At 37.6% G+C, this 18,674-nt stretch overlaps 1 protein-coding gene across 1 annotated transcript in view; it reads left to right on the top strand.

Moving 5' to 3' along the window:
• Positions 1-18,674, top strand: part of DOCK7 (dedicator of cytokinesis 7) — a 242,981-nt gene that overhangs the window by 146,361 nt on the left and 77,946 nt on the right. The window contains exons 26-30 of the mRNA XM_066376450.1: positions 2,556-2,696; positions 2,788-2,901; positions 4,385-4,555; positions 9,055-9,194; positions 18,500-18,669. Coding sequence (XP_066232547.1) covers positions 2,556-2,696; positions 2,788-2,901; positions 4,385-4,555; positions 9,055-9,194; positions 18,500-18,669 — 736 coding nt within the window. The remainder of the gene's footprint in view (positions 1-2,555; positions 2,697-2,787; positions 2,902-4,384; positions 4,556-9,054; positions 9,195-18,499; positions 18,670-18,674) is intronic.

Raw genomic sequence — 18,674 nt, 5'->3', positions numbered from 1 at the left:
ATGGGCTAAAGAACTGAATAGACACTTCTCCAAAGAGAACATACAGGTGGATAATAGGCATATGAAAAAATGTTCAACATCACTAATCATCAGAGAAATGCAAATTAAAACCACAATGAGATACCACCTCACACCTGTCAGAATGGCTTTCATTAACAAATCAACACACAACAAGGGCTGTCCAGGGTGTAAAGAAAAGGAACCCTCCTGTACTGCTGGTGGGAATGCAGACTGGTACAGCCACTGTGAAAAACAGTATGGTGTTTCCTCAAAAAATTAAAAATGGAACTGCTTTTGACCTAGCTATCCCACTTTTAGGAATATATTCCAAGAATCCCAAAACATTAATTTGAAAGAAGAAATGCAACCCATGTTTATTGCAGTATTGTTTACAATAGCCAAGATCTGGAAACAGCCCAATGTTTATCAGTGGACGAGTGGATGAAAAAGCAGTGGTACAGATACACAATGGAATAGTATGTGGCCATGGAAAAGTAAGGAAATCTTACCTTTTGCAATGTCATGGATGGATCTGGAGATTATTATGCTAAGTGAAATAAGCCAGGCAGAGAAAGACAAATATCATAGGATCTCACTTACATGTGGAATCTAATGAACACGGTGAACTGAGGAACAGAATAGAGGCAGAGGCAGGGTCACAGGGAGCAGAGGGACAGCTGTCAGAGGGAAGGGGGATGAGGGGACAGGATCAGAAAAGGTGAAGGGATTAGTGAAAATATATATACATAACACAGAGATACAGAAAACGGGACAGGAAATCCCAGAGGGAAGGAGTGGGGGAGGGACCCAAGGAGGTAGACAAAGAGGGTGTGATGGGAGGCAAGTTGTTGGGAGGTGAGGGTGTTATATTGAGTGAGATACCTGAATCCATGTTAACACAGTAAATTAAAAAATTTAATAAAAGTTTTTTGCTTCATTCAATAAATGATATTAAAAACAATGAATCAGTATCTTAATATTTATACACAAATGTTTATTGCTTTTGTGTAATATATATGTTTATCAAGTGTGTACAGTGTGGCAGCACTGTCTCTATGCACTAAGTCCTACCAAGGCACAGAAAGATTAACTTTAACTGTGTACTGCCTGTAGAGAACAGAAGTGTGTTTCAAAAGCAGGCATTCTGGCACTAGGGATCTTCCTCATCAGCCTCTAGAAAGCTGAAATCATTGAAACTTCTTCTCCCAAAAAAGAAGTATGTAAAAAAAGCAACAAAGGAAAACAAAACAACAAAACAGAAAGGGAGCTTCTAGAGTACATCATAAGGTCTTTCTCAGCATTGAATGTTACCTGCGTATATGGGTGATATAAAGCAATTTTTTCTAGGAATTTACTAACCAAATAAATAAGACATTATACATAAATGATAAGGTAACTCATTTTTTTCCCCTGGAGAACAAACACCAAATGTGTAATTCATGTGCTTTTAATATAAGATCAAAATTATAATTTTTGTATATATTTTGTTACAGTCTTAGATATATGGTCAGAATGCTTAAATATAAACTAGTCAGAGGCTATAGTTTAAGACTTGACTGTGCTATTTACTAACTGTAGAACTTTGGCTTGAATGTCCCTGAAGCTAAAATCTTTATTATTATTACCACTTTGCTGTGTTAAGAATCTGTAACCAGGTCCTGGACAGTTGGCTCAGCGGTAGAGCGTCGTCCTGGCATGTAGAAGTCCCAGGTTTGATCCCCAGTCAGGGCACACAGGAGAAGCGCCCATCTGCTTCTCCACTCTCCCCTTCTCCTTCCTTTCTATCTCTTTCGCCCCTTCCTGGGGTCAAGGCTCCATTGGAGCAGTTGGCCCAGGCGCTGAGGATGGCTCCATGGCCTCCACTGCAGGCACTATAATGGCTCCTGCCGCAGCATAGCAATGCCACAGATGGGCAGAGCATCAACCCCTGGTGGGCATCCAGGTGGATCCCGGTCGGGCTCATGCAGGAGTCTGTCTGACTGCCTCCTCGTTCCTAACTTCGAAAAATACAAATAATAATAATAATAATAATAATAATAATCTGTATCCAAAAATATTTTGTAAACTTAAATCACTTGGTTGATTTTTACCTAATATTTTATGGTTAATATTCAGTTATTTATATTTAATATACACCCACAACTTGACACTAGATGCTGATAACACTACAGTGAAGTCAAGGTTTCTAGTGTTTCAGAGCTCCCTGTCTGGGGGATATGGAATGGCAAAATTACTGAGTCTAGGAAAGATTTAATTTAAAACAATTTTAAAGGGTGATATTTTTTCTTTTGACGTATGCAGAATTTTTTTTTCTTATTGACAGCTAGGATAATTTTATGAAGGTAATGTAATGATTGAATTGTATTTTATTTGATGTTTCCTTGGAACATACAAAATATTATAGTGAACTTTTCAAAATATTTGAGGAGCTAAAAGTACTTCAGCCATATATTAAATCACATGGTATAATGAAATGTAGCCCTATTGCTTGGAGTCTTTGTAACTGCTAATTGTATCCATAAGAAATTAAAGTCATGGCTTATTTATTTTTTCAGGTAAAGAGTATGGTGCACCATTTATACTTTAACGATAAGCTTGACGCACCAAGGAAAACTCGTTTTCCAGAACGTTTCATGGATGACATTGCCGCTCTTGTCAGTACAATTGCTAGTGATATAGTTTCACGATTTCAGAAGGTAATATGACTTATTTTTTTGTTAAATCTATTTGAAGCTCACATTACACTCTCATATTTTATGTGTTTTTTCTTTTTATTCTGTTTCTCAGGACACAGAAATGGTTGAAAGGCTCAACACAAGTCTTGCTTTCTTTCTCAATGATCTGTTGTCTGTTATGGACAGAGGATTTGTCTTTAGCCTTATAAAGACATGCTATAAACAAGTAAGGCATGATTAGTAATAATTCATAATCAAGTGACCTAAATACTGTGTTATTTTTACAGCTAGAGCTGAGAGACCTTGAAGAACCCATGCATGCACTGGTATTTAAAAGTATAGCATAGTTTTATTTATAAGGCAAAAGTAAGATAACAAGATAACATTTGTTTTCTTAGGACACAAGGTTGTGGCAAGCTGATATCAGTGCAACTGGCTTTTCCTTGGGTTACACTGGCCCACTCTTTATTTAATGAGGCTGGAGCACAGCATCAAGTCAGGAGTCTAACTGTAAAGCAGGCCCAAGATACCATTCAAGAATAGTGTTTATACTAAATGAAGAACTAACTTCATTTTCTTTGTCATCGGTGGTATTTAAAGCAGCTGCATTTTGCTATGTATTCCTTCTAATACAGCCTTGAACATTGTAGGGTTTAGACAGATGTTTACCCAAAGCCCAAATGTCATTCATTTTGCTTTTACTAAACTAAAAGCATCCTGGAACTTTTCCACAAACAGCTGATTTTGTTTCAAAATTTTTAGCAGCTGATTTATAAAATCTGCCTTTTGAAAAACATTAGTTATCGAACCTATCGATAAGCAATTTTACTGGTAAGCTGTATGCTCATCCTAGAGTTACCTCTTAAAGGAGCTTTCAAAATATATAGATCTGTGGGTCCACCATCCCAGCATTATTGAGGAGTTTGAATATTGGGGGTGAAGGTCAGGAGTGTGGGACGTAGTGCTTATGAAAAGGACTTCCTAGCTGGTCCACAGATTAGATTTTGGAAACTATTCATTAAGAATGCTATTTGGCAGTCTAATATTTTTAATTTTAAAGATCTGTTCTATTAGATACCTTTATTGTATGTTTCTTTTAATGGAGAAGTTAAAATTGTGTGGGCACTGACTCACTTGCGAACATTTGCTACAGTATGTATTATTTTTACTTTGTCCCCAAAATTTCATGTTGCTTCCAAAACCTATTTGTTTTTATTATTCAGGTATTGACCTCCTACCTTTGCCAAGCATTGAGCTAGACCCTAGGAATGCTAAAATTATTAAGTCAGTTTATATATGTCCTCCAGTAGTTTATGGTATAGCTGGGAAAATAGCAAACAGATTATTATTAATATAGGTTAGCATAATGTAATGTAAAGTGAATGGATACTTTCTTTTATGAAGTTGTTTTGATGGTGTACTTTTCCTTCATAAAGTGCCTCTTTGAGAAGGGGGAATAATGCTATCTTGGAAATATAAAAATATGGCTTTTAGCCTAGTCAGTGGATTTATACAATAAATCTTGTAGTTCAGATTTGTTTATTTTAACAGTAATTCTGGAATAACCTGATGATATTATTTGAATCACAAAACCCAAAGCTGCTCACTGTGTACTGTTGTTTAATTCTTTAATCTGTCCTTCTGGTGTGTTGGTATTAGTGAAATGATATATTCAATTGGTGTTTTCTTGTTTATGCAATGCTTACAAGGTGTCTTCAAAACTCTATTCATTACCAAATCCAAGTGTCTTGGTGTCCTTGAGGTTGGATTTTCTGAGGATCATCTGCAGCCATGAGCACTATGTTACATTAAATTTACCCTGCAGCCTGCTTACTCCACCTGCATCACCATCGCCTTCTGTTTCTTCTGCAACATCTCAGGTATGCTAAGTGTAGGAAAGATTCTTTTTTTCTTTTTTTAAGTGAGAAGAGGGAAGATAGTGAGACAGACTCCCGCATGTGCCCTGACTGGGATCCACCCAGCAACCCTTAAATCTGAGCTAATTTTAGTGCCTGAGGCTGATGCTGGGACCAGCTGAGCTATCCTCAGTGCCCAGGGCCAATGCTTGAACCAATCAAGCCACTGGCTGTGGGAGAGGAAGGGGGAGAGGGAGGGGCGGAAAAGCAGATGGTCACTTCTCTTTTGTGCCCTGACTGAGAATCAAACCCAGGACATCCACATGCTGGGCTGATCCTCTATCCACCGAACCTACTGTCCAGGGCCAAGACAGTCTTAAAGTCCACATTTGTTAAAAAGTATTTTAAACACTAGAATAAATTGTAGGTACCACTACTGAATTAACAGCTCTATGTACAGGTAAGCTCTGTGTTAAGGGCTTTATAAGTATTAATCATTTAGTTCTCAGAGCAACTCTAGGAGATAAAGTCTATAACTATCCCCATTTTACAGATGAGAAAACTGAAACACAGAAAGGTCAGTAACTTACCCAAGCTCACACAGTAAAATGGCAATGCTAGTCTTTGAACCAAGGCACATGTTGGCTTTATTTTATATTAAATTAATTTTTCAATTATAGTTGATATATATATTAGCTTTAGATATACAACATAGTGATTAGACATTTCTATACCTTACAAGTCATGACCCCTGTTAATCTAGTACCCATCTGACACTATACATAGTTATTAGTTCTTATAATATTTTTAACTATATTCCTTATGCTGTACTTTGCATGTTGGGTTTATTTGAGACCCCAACTTCTTAACACTGTGTTGTACTCCTCTTACAGATTAATGCACACGTCAGTGAATTTACCTACGTAAGCTCACTTATTTAGATGTTTTTACAAGTTAAATTTTTTTGAAGTAGACACAGTTTAGGATGAAAGATGTTTATTAGGACTTAATATTAGTTAAAAGAAGGGGGATGAAGCATAATTTAGCAGAAAAGGAAGTCAAAATGTTTGGCCCTGGCCAGTTGGCTCAGTGGTAGAGTGTCGGCTTGGCCTGTACATACCCCGGGTTCAATTTCTGGTCAGGGCACACAGGAGATGTGCCCATCTGCTTCCCTTTCTCTCTCTTTCTCTTTCTCTTCTCCTCCTGTAGCCATGGCTCATTTGGAGCAAGTTGGCCCCAGGCACTGAGGATGGCTCCATAGCCTCTGCCTCAGGCACTAAGAAGAGCTCAGGTGCTGGGCTATGGAGCAACACCCCAGATGAGCAGAGCATCACCCCCTAGTGGGCTTGCCGGGTGGATCCCAGTCAGGGCACATGCAGGAGTCTGTCTCTGCCTCCTCTCCTCTCACTGAATAAATTAAAAAAAGAAGAAGTCAGAATGTTACAGAATTACCTCCCAGAATTCAGGTTTGTGTACTCAATGCACTAATAGGCCAAAATGTTGAGATACCAGTGTTTGGAAACAAAAATGTTTATTTGATTTTGTCAAAATGAGAGGATGGAAGAGCAAGATCTCTCAGATCTGTCTCTTTCAAAAAGGAAAAGTAGAGAGTTTTTATATAGCTAAGGGTTTATTTTAGTTCAGGGAACTGAGAGAGAAGTCCATGTTTCTTTAGTCACAGAAAACACTTGTATCAGACACCTAGGTATCAGCAGCTGGTCACAGCTACCTTGAAGACATCCTTTCCTTTTACAAAACAGACTCTTAAATTCTTCTCAAGACCCTGAAGTGATCTCTTCCTGCTTAACAAAGAAACAGTCCAGTAGTAACACAAAATTATATTGTGAGAACAGGGGATACTGGGTCAAAGGACCAAGATTCTGCAAAATATATCATTGTGCATCAGTGACACTATCTTTAAAGCAAAAGACAGAAACTTGACATCTTGCGACTATTGCCACTGTTTAAGCTATCATTGTTTTGTGTTTAACTAGCTATAGTTTTTTGTTATTCAAGCAAAGATTACTTTTTTTTTAAGATTTCATTTATTCATTTTAAAGAGTGGGGAGAGAGAGAAGACAGGGGGAGAGAGAAAAAAAAAGAGAAAGGAGGGTGGTGAGGAGAGGGAAGCATCAACTCATAGTTGTTGCTTATCATACATGCCTTAATCAGGCAAGCCTGGGCTTTCAAAATGGCAACTTCAGCATTCCAGGTCAATGCTTTATCTGCTGAAGCACCACAGGTCAAGCCAAAGGTTATTTTTAAACATTTCTCCTAGAACTTGCTGTACAGACAGACCTTCAGAACATGACCAACATACTGTCTTACTCTTTGACTATAAGCTACCTGACAACAAAAGGAACTGGAACATTTAGTTAAAGCTTATATCTATATCCTAATTGTGAATTAAATTATTTAATTCTAGCTGCAAAAAATACTAGAGGCAGTAAGATCACAAAGGGCTCAGCTACTACACTGCAGTGCAAGATGACAGAGCCCTGCCTACCTCTCTTGATTCCAGAAAACCCAAAGGAAACTAGATGAAATTTTGTAGGTTTATTGGATGATACTTGACTTCAACAGCTGTTAAGTTTCTCTAAAGATGAGAAAGGGTTATCATAGCAATTATTATGTATCTTGTCATAGAGATTGGGATTAAGGGATTTTGTAGTTTTAGTATCAAAGGAGCCTGAGTTTTCCCTCCTAGTGAAATGTTCTTTCTGCTATCTAGTTTCTGAGGTGAACAAGCTGTTTTCTTAGGCTCTGAATGTCTAACATTAGAGTTGATCTTAACTCTTCTTGATTTTACTTTTGAGATATTTACTTTCTTAATGTAATTCTCTAGACTAGATCAATGTCAGTTCCTTGATAAAAGAAAATTTGAAACTTCATTTAGAAAGATGGGAAAACAGCATAGCGTACCCACAACTTTTTACTGTACTTTACCTCTGCAAAAAATCTTGTTTCCACATACTCTTTTACCTGGCTAGCACACACTTCTTCCTATAACAGATGAAGATAGTCTTTTGATTTCTTCCCCCATCCTCTTTCAATGATGTGGCTATACAGTTAAGTACAAATTAAGCATAGGTACAGTTCTAAAACCTTTAATGAAACACATTTATTTACACCTAACTGCCTACTGAATATTTCATTTAACCAAGGAATTTATAGAATTTATTTCATTATCTTGTTCCCCACCTTGTAATCTAACTATAGTACATAATTTTCATATTCTAATAATATATGACAGAGACATCACTCTTTGGGGGAGTGGCAAGAGGAATTTTATATATATACTTATTAGGAAGATGATTTCTCCATAGAAAAATCTGAAATCTTTTGTTCTTTCAAGAAACCTCACGTAGATGGTTTTGAGTTATGCATTAGAGGGGATGAAGTCGAGGACTTTTTTACCTTGAACTATATCTTGGGGTATGCTATTTTTGCAGTATTAAAAACTTTTTAGAAACTCAGTAAGTGAACCCTAAAATTGCAGTAATTTTCTAGAGATAGTATTTTCTCTGAGAAACCATTTTATCTGTATTTGAAATTTCTCTGGAAACCTGTAGCCTTGACTATGAATATTTCCTGACACTTAGCAGTGAGCACATAATACAAGGTGGGGCAAAGGCAGTTTTACAGTTGTTTGTGTGGAAAATAATACAATAATTCATTAAAATACAAGAATAAACTCTGTTTCACATACAACTCTAAACTTATTTTTTTTGCCCCACCCTGTATATTATTTGGACATAGTTTCTTTTTCTTTTTCCATTCAGAGTATAATATTAAGACATTAAGTGTCTAAAAGAATAAAGAAAAAACAGATGGAAAACTTTAATATGACAAAAAAGAAATTAAAAATAATTACAAGTGTATTTCATCCTAGTTTCCCATATCAAAAGTAAGAGCAGTTACTTTCTCCAATGTTAACAATAATTGTCTATAATAAACCCTAGGCAATAAATTGTTCTAGGCAAAGTTTATCTCACTTTTATTTTTTATTTATTTATTTTTTATTTTATTTTTTTTGGTATTTCTCTGAAGCTGGAAACGGGGAGAGACAGTCAGACAGACTCCCGCATGCGCCCGACCGGGATTCACCCGGCACGCCCACCAGGGGGCGACACTCTGCCCACCAGGGGGCGATGCTCTGCCCCTTTGGGACGTCGCTCGCGACCAGAGCCACTCTAGCACCTGGGGCAGAGGCCAAGGAGCCATCCCCAGCACCCGGGCCATCTTTGCTCCAATGGAGCCTCGGCTGCGGGAGGGGAAGAGAGAGACAGAAAGGAAGGGGAGGGGGAGGGGTGGAGAAGCAGATGGGCGCCTCTCCTGTGTGCCCTGGCCGGGAATCGAACCCGGGACTTATGCACGCCAGGCCGATGCTCTACCACTGAGCCAACCGGCCAGGGCCTATCTCACTTTTAGATAATGTTCACATTTTATTTGTTGTAATGCCGTGTCTGTGGGATGTTTTGTTGCATAATTATTACAGTTTGTTCTACCTTACTCCCAAACAGAGTTCTGGATTTTCTACCAATGTACAGGACCAGAAGATTGCAAATATGTTTGAATTGTCTGTGCCTTTCCGCCAACAGCATTATTTGGCAGGACTTGTATTAACAGAGCTGGCTGTTATTTTAGACCCTGATGCTGAAGGGTGAGTAGACTAGGTTTTGCCTTGTAAAATATCAGCCTAATTTTGGGCAATGAAACAGAAGCATCCCACTTTAACTTCCTAAATATCCAAAGAATACTCTTTTCTACTCTATTTGCAAAGATCTATACTCATGCTATTTCTGTTGTTCATCAATTTTATATATTTTTTCATATTTTGTTATTCCTGAATTTGAAATTTGTGTTAAAATTGGTGATAATCATGATTTTTTGGTAGCATTGTTTTTAAAAGTACACAAAATATTTGAACATTCAAGTAAACGGACTTATATATTTGGTGATAAACAATAGGCACAGTTCAATTGATAAAAATAAACTAGGCTTCTCTTCGATTCTTTGTGAGGAAAATTTATCACTTGCTATCATACTACTTGGCATTTTATTTAAAAATTTGCCCAATAAATCCTTAGGTTTTAAAAACTTTTTTTTTTTTTAATTTTTCTGAAGTGAGAAGGAGGGAGGCAGAGAGACAGACTCCTGCATGCGCCCGGACCAAGATCCACCCGACAAGCTCACTGGGGGGCAATGCTCTGCCCATCTGGGGTGTTGCTCTGTTGCAACCAGAGCCATTCTAGTGCCTGAGGTGGAGGCCGTGCAGGCATCCTCAGCAGCCAGGCCAATTTTACTCCAACGGAACCTTGGCTGCAGGAGGGGAAGAGAGAGACAAAAGAAAGGAAAAGGAAGGGTGGAGAAGCAGATGGGCACTTCTCCTTTGTGCCCTGGCTGGGAAGCAAACCCCGGGACTTCCACACGTGGGGCCAATGCTGTACCACTGAGCCAACCATCCAGGGCCGGTTTTAAAAACTTTTAACATTGAGTATACTTTTAGATGATTTTTGGAAATTAAAATAGTAAGAAAATAAAGAGTATATCATCTGATGATTTGAATTTATAGAAATAGCTTGATATGTTGTGGTCTAGCATTCCTATAAAGTACTTCAATATTAATAGTTATTTTCAAAAATCTATATGACCATGACTCATTTGGGTAATAATTGCTTTCATTTTTCATTTTTTTCATACTGGGATCATTAGAAATTTATAATCCAGTTTAACCTCATATTTAAGAGTTCCATAAAACAAAAAGAGTTACCCTGGCACAGGTTTTACAAAAATTCTCTGATTTATTGAACGAATAAAAGAGGAGGTTTGAAAAATTCTTAGCAATGGTCTAGGCCATAGTCCATTAATGCTCAATAAATTATGAAAGGTTAAACCTTCTGAAAATGAAAAGTATGCCTTTTTATAATGGCAACTTCCTATTTTAGGAATATATTTTAAAGTAGTTGTTCATACTGTGTTCTGCAATTATAGAGTTCTGAAGAGTTGCTTAATGAGTTTCCATGTAGGATAGGGTGGAGGAGTTCAGACATTGGAAGAAAGAGAGGACAGACTAAGAGGGTGAGGCTCTGGGGCTTCCCCCCTGTAGGGCACCATATTTATTATTTGCTATTAGATATGAATATGATGTCATTGGGGGATTCACTGTTTAGAAAAAAACAACTCTAAAATCAATTCTAAACGTACTAGCTTTCTTTAATAACTGGTGTATTGCAATCATTTTAATGCATATTTCCAATAATTTTACTTGATATACCATAATATTTTTGGTTATAAAAAAATAGAAAACCTTTCTTAATATTGGCTCTATTAAAGGAATGAAATTTATTATTTCATAATTGAAAGAGACAGTTGTTCTTTTCTGTGTATCTGTTTTTTTTTAATTTATAATTTTATTTAGACAATTAATTTTAACGGGGTGACATTGATCAACTAGAGTACATAGATTTAGAGAAAACATCTCCAGATCATTTTGACATTTGATTATGTTGTATACCCATCACCCAAAGTCAAATTGTCCTCTGTCACATTTTATTTGGTTTTCTTTATGCCCCTCCCCTCCCTCCACCTCCTCCCTCACCTCCCTTCCTCTCCCCCTAGTAACCACTTCCCTCTTATCTATGTCCATGAGTCTCAATTTTGTGTCCCACTTAATATATGGAATCATACAGTTCTTAGTTTTTTCTGATTTACTTATTTCACTCAGTATAATCTTATCAAGGTCCATCCATGTTGTTGTAAATGATCCAAGTCATCATTTCTTATGGCTGAGTGTAGTATTCCATAGTATATATGTACCACATCTTCTGCTGCAATGAACATGGGGCTACATGTGTCTTTACGTACCAATGTTTTTGAGTTTTGGGGGAATATACCCAGTAGAGCAGCGGTTCTCAACCTGTGGGTCGCGACCCCAGTGGGGGTCGAACGACCAAAACACAGGGGTCACCTAAAGCCATCGGAAATACATATTTTATTTAAAAATGTATTGTATAATAAATATGTATTTTCCGATGGCTTTAGGTGACCCCTGTGTTATGGTCGTTCGACCCCCTCCGGGGTCGCGACCCACAGGTTGAGAACTACTGCAGTAGAGGGATTGCTGGGTCATATGGTACTTCTTAATTTTTTGAGGAACCACCATACTTTCTTTCATAATGGTTGTACTACTTTACATTCCCACCAACAGTGAATGAGGGTTCCTTTTTCTCCATAGCCTCTCCAACACTTGTTATTACCTGTCTTGTTGATACAAGCTAATCTAATAGGTATGAGGTGGTATCTCATTGTAGTTTTGATTTGCATTTCTCAAATACCTAATGAAGATGAGCATCTTTTCATATATCTGTTGGCCATTTGTATTTCTTCCTGGGAGAAGTGTCTGTTCATGTCCTCTTTCCATATTTTTATTGGATTATTTGCTTGTTTGTTGTTGAGTTTTGTGAGTTCTTTGTATATTTTCGATATTAGGCCCTTATCTGAGCTGTTGTTTGAAAATATCATCTCCCATTTAGTTGGCTGTCTGTTTTGTTGACAATTTTTTTTGCTGTGCAAAAGCTTCTTAGTCTGATGTAGTCCCATTCATTTGTCTTTGCCTTCACTTCCCTTGTCTTTGGAGTCAAATTCATAAAATGTTCTTTTATGGCCAAGTCCCATGAGTTTAGTAACTATATTTTCTTTTATGTAATTTATATTTTCAGATTTTATATTTAGGTCTTTGGTTCATTTTGAATTAATTTTGGTACAAGGAGACAAACTGTAGTCGAGTTTCATTCTTTTACAGGTGGCTCTCCCGTTTACCCAGCACCATTTATTGAAGAGGCTTTCTTTTCTCCATTTGTGTCTTTTTGGCTCCTTTATCAAAGATGATTGGACCATATATATGTGGTTTTATTTCTGGGCTTTCTATTCTGTTCCATTTGTCTGAGTGTCTATTTTTCTGCCAATACTATGCTGTTTTGATTATCATGGCTCTGTAGTATAATTTGAAGTCAGGTATAGTAATGCCCCCAGCTTCATTTTTTTTCCTTAGTATTACTTTGGCTATTAGGGGTATTTTATGGTTCCATATAAACCTGATGATTTTTTGTTCCATTTCTTTAAAAAATGACATAGGAATTTTGATGGGAATTGCATTAAATTTATATATTGCTTTGGGTAACATGGTCATTCTAACTATATTTATTTTTCTTATCCAAGTACAAGGAATATTTTTCCATTTCATTGTGTCTTTTGTGATTTCTCTTAACAATGCTTTGTAGTTTTCATTATATAGGTCTTTTACATTCTTTGTTATGTTTATTCCTAGGTATTTTGTTGTTGTTGTTGTTGCAACCGTAAAAGGGATTATTTTTTTAGTTCATTTCCTGAAGTTTCATTGTTGGCATATAAGAAAGCAATAGACTTCTGTATATTAATTTTGTATCCTACGACCTTACTGTATTGGTTAATTGTGTCTTATAGTCTTTCTGTGGAGTCTTTGGGGTTTTCTATGTACAAGATCATATCACCTGCAAAAAGTGAAACCTTTACTTCCTCTTTCCCAATATGAATGCCTTTTATTTCTTTCTCTTGTCCGATTGCTCTGGCTAGAACTTCCAGCACTACATTGAATAGGAGTGGAGAGAGTAGGCAACCTTGTATTGTTCCTGATTTTAGAGGAAAGGTTTTTGGTGTATTGCCATTTAATATGATTTTAGCTGATGGTTTGTCATAAATGGCCTTTATTATGTTGAGATATTTTTCTTCTATACCCATTTTGTTGAATGTTTTACACATAACATGATGTTGTACTTTTTTGAATGCCTTTTCTGCATCTATTGATAGGATCATGTGGTTTTTGTTCTTTGTTTTGTTGATGTGGTGTATTATGTTAATTGTTTTATGTATGTTGAACCATCCTTGTGATTCAGGGATGAATCCCACTTGATCATGATGAATTATTTTTTAAGGTGTTGTTGTATTCAATTTGCTAGTATTTTGTTTAGGATTTTTGCATCTGTATTCATTAGAGATATTGGCCTGTAGTTTTCTTTATTTTTGTTGTCCTTGCCAGGTTTTGGTATGAGGGCTACATTGGCTTCATAAAATGTGTTTGGCAGTATTGCTTCTTCTTCAGATTTTTGGAAGACTTTGAGTAAAATAGGAACCAAATCTTCTTTGAATGTTTGATAGAATTCACTAGTATAGCCATCTGGCCCTGGACTTTTATTTTTTGGGAAGTTTTTGATAGCTGTTTCTATTTCCTCCTTGCCTATGGGTCTGTTTAGGCTTTCCGCTTCTTCATGACTCAGTCTAGGAAGATTGTATTATTCTAGGAATTTATCCATTTCTTCTAGATTGGTAAATTTGGTGGCATATAGTTTTTCATAGTATTCTATGATAATTCTTTGTATATCTTTGATATCTGTGGTAATTTCTCTTCTTTCATTTTGGATTTTGTTTATATGAGTCCTTTCTCTTTTTTCCTTAGTGAGTCTTGCCAAGGGTTTGTGAATTTTGTTGATTTTTTTGAAGGAAGCAGCTCCTTGTTTTATTGATTTTGTCTAGTTTTTCTGTTCTGTGTTTCATTTGTTTCTGCTACGATTTTTATTATTTCCTTTCTTCTGCTCGTTTTGGGTTGTCTTTGTTCTTCTTTTTCTAGTTCCTTATGATGTGATGTTAAGTTGTTTACTTGGGCTCTCTCTTGTTTGTTCATATAAGCCTGCAGTGATATGAACTTCCCTCTTATTACTGCTTTTGCTGCATCCCAGAGATTCTGATAAGTCGTGTTTTCATTTTCATTTGTCTGTATATATCTCTTGATCTCTGCTGTTATTTCTTCTTTGACCCTGTCAGTTTTTAGAAGTATGTTGTTTAATTTCTACGTTTCTGTGGGTTTGTTTACTTCTTTTTTGCAGTTGAATCCTAGTTTCAAAGCTTTATGGTCAGAGAATATGCTTGGTATAATTTCAGTCTTTCTGGATTTGTTGATGTTAGTTTTGTGGCCCACCATATGGTCAGTTCTTGAGAATGTTCCATGTACAATGAAGAAAAATGTATACTCTGACATTTTGGGATGAAATGTCCTATAGATGTCTATCATATCCAATTATTCTAGTGTTTTATTTAAGGCCAATATTTCTTTATTGATTTTCTGTTTGGAAGAACAATCTAGAGCTGTCACTGGTGTATTGAGGCCTCCAAGTATGATTGTATTTTTGTCGGTTTTTATTTTTAATCAGTTAGTAGATGTCTTATATACTCTGGTGCTCCTTAGTTTGGTACATATATATTAAGAAGTGTTATGTCTTCTTGATTCAATGTCCCCTTTATCATTATGAAATGACCATCTTTATCTCTGATTACTTTTTCTATCTCGTAGTCAGCGTTGTTAGATATGAGTATGGCTACACCTGCTTTTCTTTAAATATTATTTTTTTGGAGACTCGTTTTCCAACCTTTCACTTTGAATCTGTTTTTATCCTTGTAGTCTGCTGGTGTGTTGCTGTGGCAGTGACATAGGCTGGGCCTCAGTTCAGTTGGTAGGTGGGGCTTGTTAGGGCTTTAAGGCTCTAACAATGGCAGTTTTCCAGTTGCCTCTCCCCACGTCCCTCCCTCCTGAGCTAGCAGCCTGGGGGCTTAGCTGTGAGGTTTGCCCCAGTCACTGTCTGCAGAGCAAGAGTTTCTAAGAATAGCCAGGTTCTTCCACCAGTACCACTCAAAGCACAGTTCTGGGTAAGGCAGTGGCAACCGGAGCTGCCAACGAGAGAAGGCAGGGCTGGGAGCCAATTGTAAATCAAGTGACTTTCTATGGGCCTACAGGCAGGTCTAGCATGCCTCAGCACACTGCAGGTCTAATCTCCACAGGATTCTTTCTCGTGCACTGTTTGGTAGACTGCAGTATGTCCAGCTCCCACAAGTCCAGCAATGCACACAGAGACTTGCACCTGCCCACTTAGGCACTCAGTGCCTGTGATCTCAGTCAGAGCCAAGAATGCACTCAGAATTCTGCATGGAGGTGCCTACCCCAGCAGTCTTAGGCCAAAGGTTTTGGCCTGGGCACACACCTTGCGCTGGTGATCATGGAGCCAGGAATGCACAAAGATGCTGGCAGTGGCTCACATGGGTACCCTGCCCCAGTAATTTCAGGTGGAGCCCACTGCCTGTGTGCGTGCCCTGCATCCAGGCAGAGCTGGTGTATTCTTTCTTCTGTTTGAGCACCTACCCTAACTCAGCTCCTTCCCCGCTAACTAAGACTCTCCACCACGCTCAGCTCCAAACAAAAGCACCCCTTCCTCAGATCAGTGAGGAAAGCGAAATACCTTCTTCTCCATCTTATTTCCTTCAGAGAGGATTACGTATTCAGCCACCTTTTTGCCCAATCATACCTTTGTTTGGTGTGTGTATATTTCAGGTACTCCTGAGATTTTTTTCTCTGTGTTTAGTTGTTGAATTTGGTGAAATTTCAAGGGGAGATATTGGGAGTGTCTCTCATGGGGCCATTTCTCTGATGTCACCACCTCGAAAGAAAGGGTGTTTTAAACAGTACAATCAACAGCACAGTGATGCTACTAGGGTTCTGTTTCTTTACATCTTTTACCTTCATTAGATGCTTTATCCTAAGGCGAGTGTCTTTCAAGACTGCAAGACAGTTGTCACTGGCAATTAAGATGAAATTCTTACTTGCTATGTTCAGCAAGAGAGAGAGGGCAAAACCTTGTTCCAAAGCTTGCAATGTAAATTTTCCTTCGGACTCATGTGGCTCACTTGCCTAACCAGAGCAATGCCAGGTGCTAGATGGATTAAATCAGTCTGACGGAAATGTGGTGCTTAGACTGGTTCATGAGTTTTTTGTTACAGACAAAATTGTAAATCAACTGTGTCACTAAACACATATGTTTAGTTTATATGACCTTTTTTTTTTTTTTTTGTAGACTTCAATTAGGGAAGCAATGAGTTGATTAACAGTTTTCTATTCTTGGACTGGTAGCAAAACAGTTTGCTAACTGGCTGTTTTAAGTAGCAGGGCTAGTCTAATTAGGATCTATTCCTGAAACAGGATTGAAACAGTCAAGTGCTGTTAGTTAGGAAGCAAGGGAGTAGATAGTTGGTAGTAAATGGAAACACTTGGTATGGACTTAACATTTAGGAATATATTACGGGGAACATCATATAGTAGTTTATTCCTATCAATAAGTGAAATACCATATAAGCTAGAGGAAACTAATTTCAAATGAATATGTATTTTTGAGATAGGAAAGGCTTATTTGAATAATGAGGGGGGACATTAAAGCTCTTGAAGATATATGGAGTTCATTGAACACATGGGGAAAGTACTTTCTGAGAGAAGATAAAACTTTTTCTGAGACAAAAGATAATCCTATAGCTATAAAGATGGAGATGTATTAAGAGATGTGACCAGAGCAAATTAGGAATGGCTTTTTAAAAGGAAGAAGTTGGTGGTAAAGTCTTTTCCTGAGATTGATAGTGAGAGGCTTAAAGAGAGAGATTGAGATCTGAAACTGGTGTGAGGTACAGCATTAAGCACCAGTTGAAGTTGGTTTAAATTTATTGATTGATTGATTTTAGAGAGAAGGGAAGGAAGAAAGGGGGAGGGGGAGAAAAACATCAATTTGTTTTTCCATTTATGCGTTCATTGATTGATTCTTGTATGTGCCCTGAGTGGGGATCGAATTCGCTACTTTGGCATATCGGGACGACACTCTAACCAACTGAACTACCCGGCCAAGGCTGGATGAATTTTTAATTATAAAGTTTGCATAGTCAAAGAGACTTCAATTTAAGAAGAGAGGCAAAAAAAAAAGTGTGATTCTGAGAGTGACCCTTGCTATTGTATTAGGCCAGTTGAAACGCAGGCAACTGGGAGTATAGAACAGTTGTAAGGGCCCAAATGAAGTATATAAGCAAGGAAGATCAGTTTAAAAAGATGTCGAAGGCAACCGCAGCCTGTGGACTACATAATTTATTAGGTAGAGGATTTTTGTTTGGGAAAAAGGAAATAAAAGTATTCCTTTTTTGAATGTGAAAAGATCTCATCAATAGCATTTATAGTTAACTTAAATTTTTCCTCTTTTTTTTTTTTTTTTGTGTTGCTCTGAAGTGAGAAGCAGGGAGGCAGACAGACAGACTCTGGCATGCGCCCAACTGGGATCCACCTGGCATGCCCACTAGGGGGTGATGCTCTGCCCATCTGGGCCGTTGCTCCTATTTGACCGGAGCCATTCTAGCGCGTGAGGCAGAGGCCATGGAGCCGTCCTCATTGCCAGGGCCAACTTTGCTCCAATGGAGCCTTAGTAATGGGAGGGGAAGAAAGAGACAGAGAGAAAGGAGAGGGGGAAGGGGGAAGAAGCAAATGGGCACCACTTCTGTGTACCTTGGCCAGGAACCGAACCCAAGACTTCCACATGCCAGGTAAATGCTCTACTGCTGAGCCAACTGGCCAGGGCCTATTGATTGATTGATTGATTGATTGATTGCTGTAAAATATATCCACATAGTAAATGATGATGGACTGGAGACTTGACTTGGGGTGGTGAACGCACAATACAGTGTACAGATGATGTGTGGTAGAATTGTGCACCTGAAACTTCTATAATAACAAGTGTCATCCCAATAAATTCAATAAACATGAAAATACATATATATATAACCATAAGTACTCTTAAGTTATTTAATATAATGCACTAAGAAGGAGTTAGTATAAATATATTATGGTTAACTCCTAAGTAAATTTGTGTAACACTTTTCCCTCTCTGTTATTATTTTATAGAGACATTTATTAATTTTAAAATGAGAAGTGTTTTTGTAGAAAAACGTGCAAATATGTGACAAAGTTAAGAAGCTGAACAAAATTGATTCGGTATCATAGCTTACTGTTTGCTTTAAAGATGTTAACTAATCTTTGTGGCCTTACTCCTTTTTGTTCTCCATCTTCTTTTTAAATAGACTGTTTGGATTGCATAAGAAAGTCATCAATATGGTACACAATTTACTATCCAGTCATGACTCAGACCCGCGGTACTCTGACCCCCAGATAAAGGCCCGGGTGGCCATGCTGTATCTACCTCTGATTGGCATTATCATGGAAACTGTCCCTCAGCTGTACGATTTTACAGGTACT

Source organism: Saccopteryx leptura, chromosome 3 (assembly GCF_036850995.1).
Source record: "Saccopteryx leptura isolate mSacLep1 chromosome 3, mSacLep1_pri_phased_curated, whole genome shotgun sequence".
Lineage (NCBI taxonomy): Eukaryota > Metazoa > Chordata > Mammalia > Chiroptera > Emballonuridae > Saccopteryx > Saccopteryx leptura.
The sequence above is the reverse complement of the archived record's forward strand: the minus strand, read 5'-3'. Positions and strand labels throughout refer to the sequence as shown.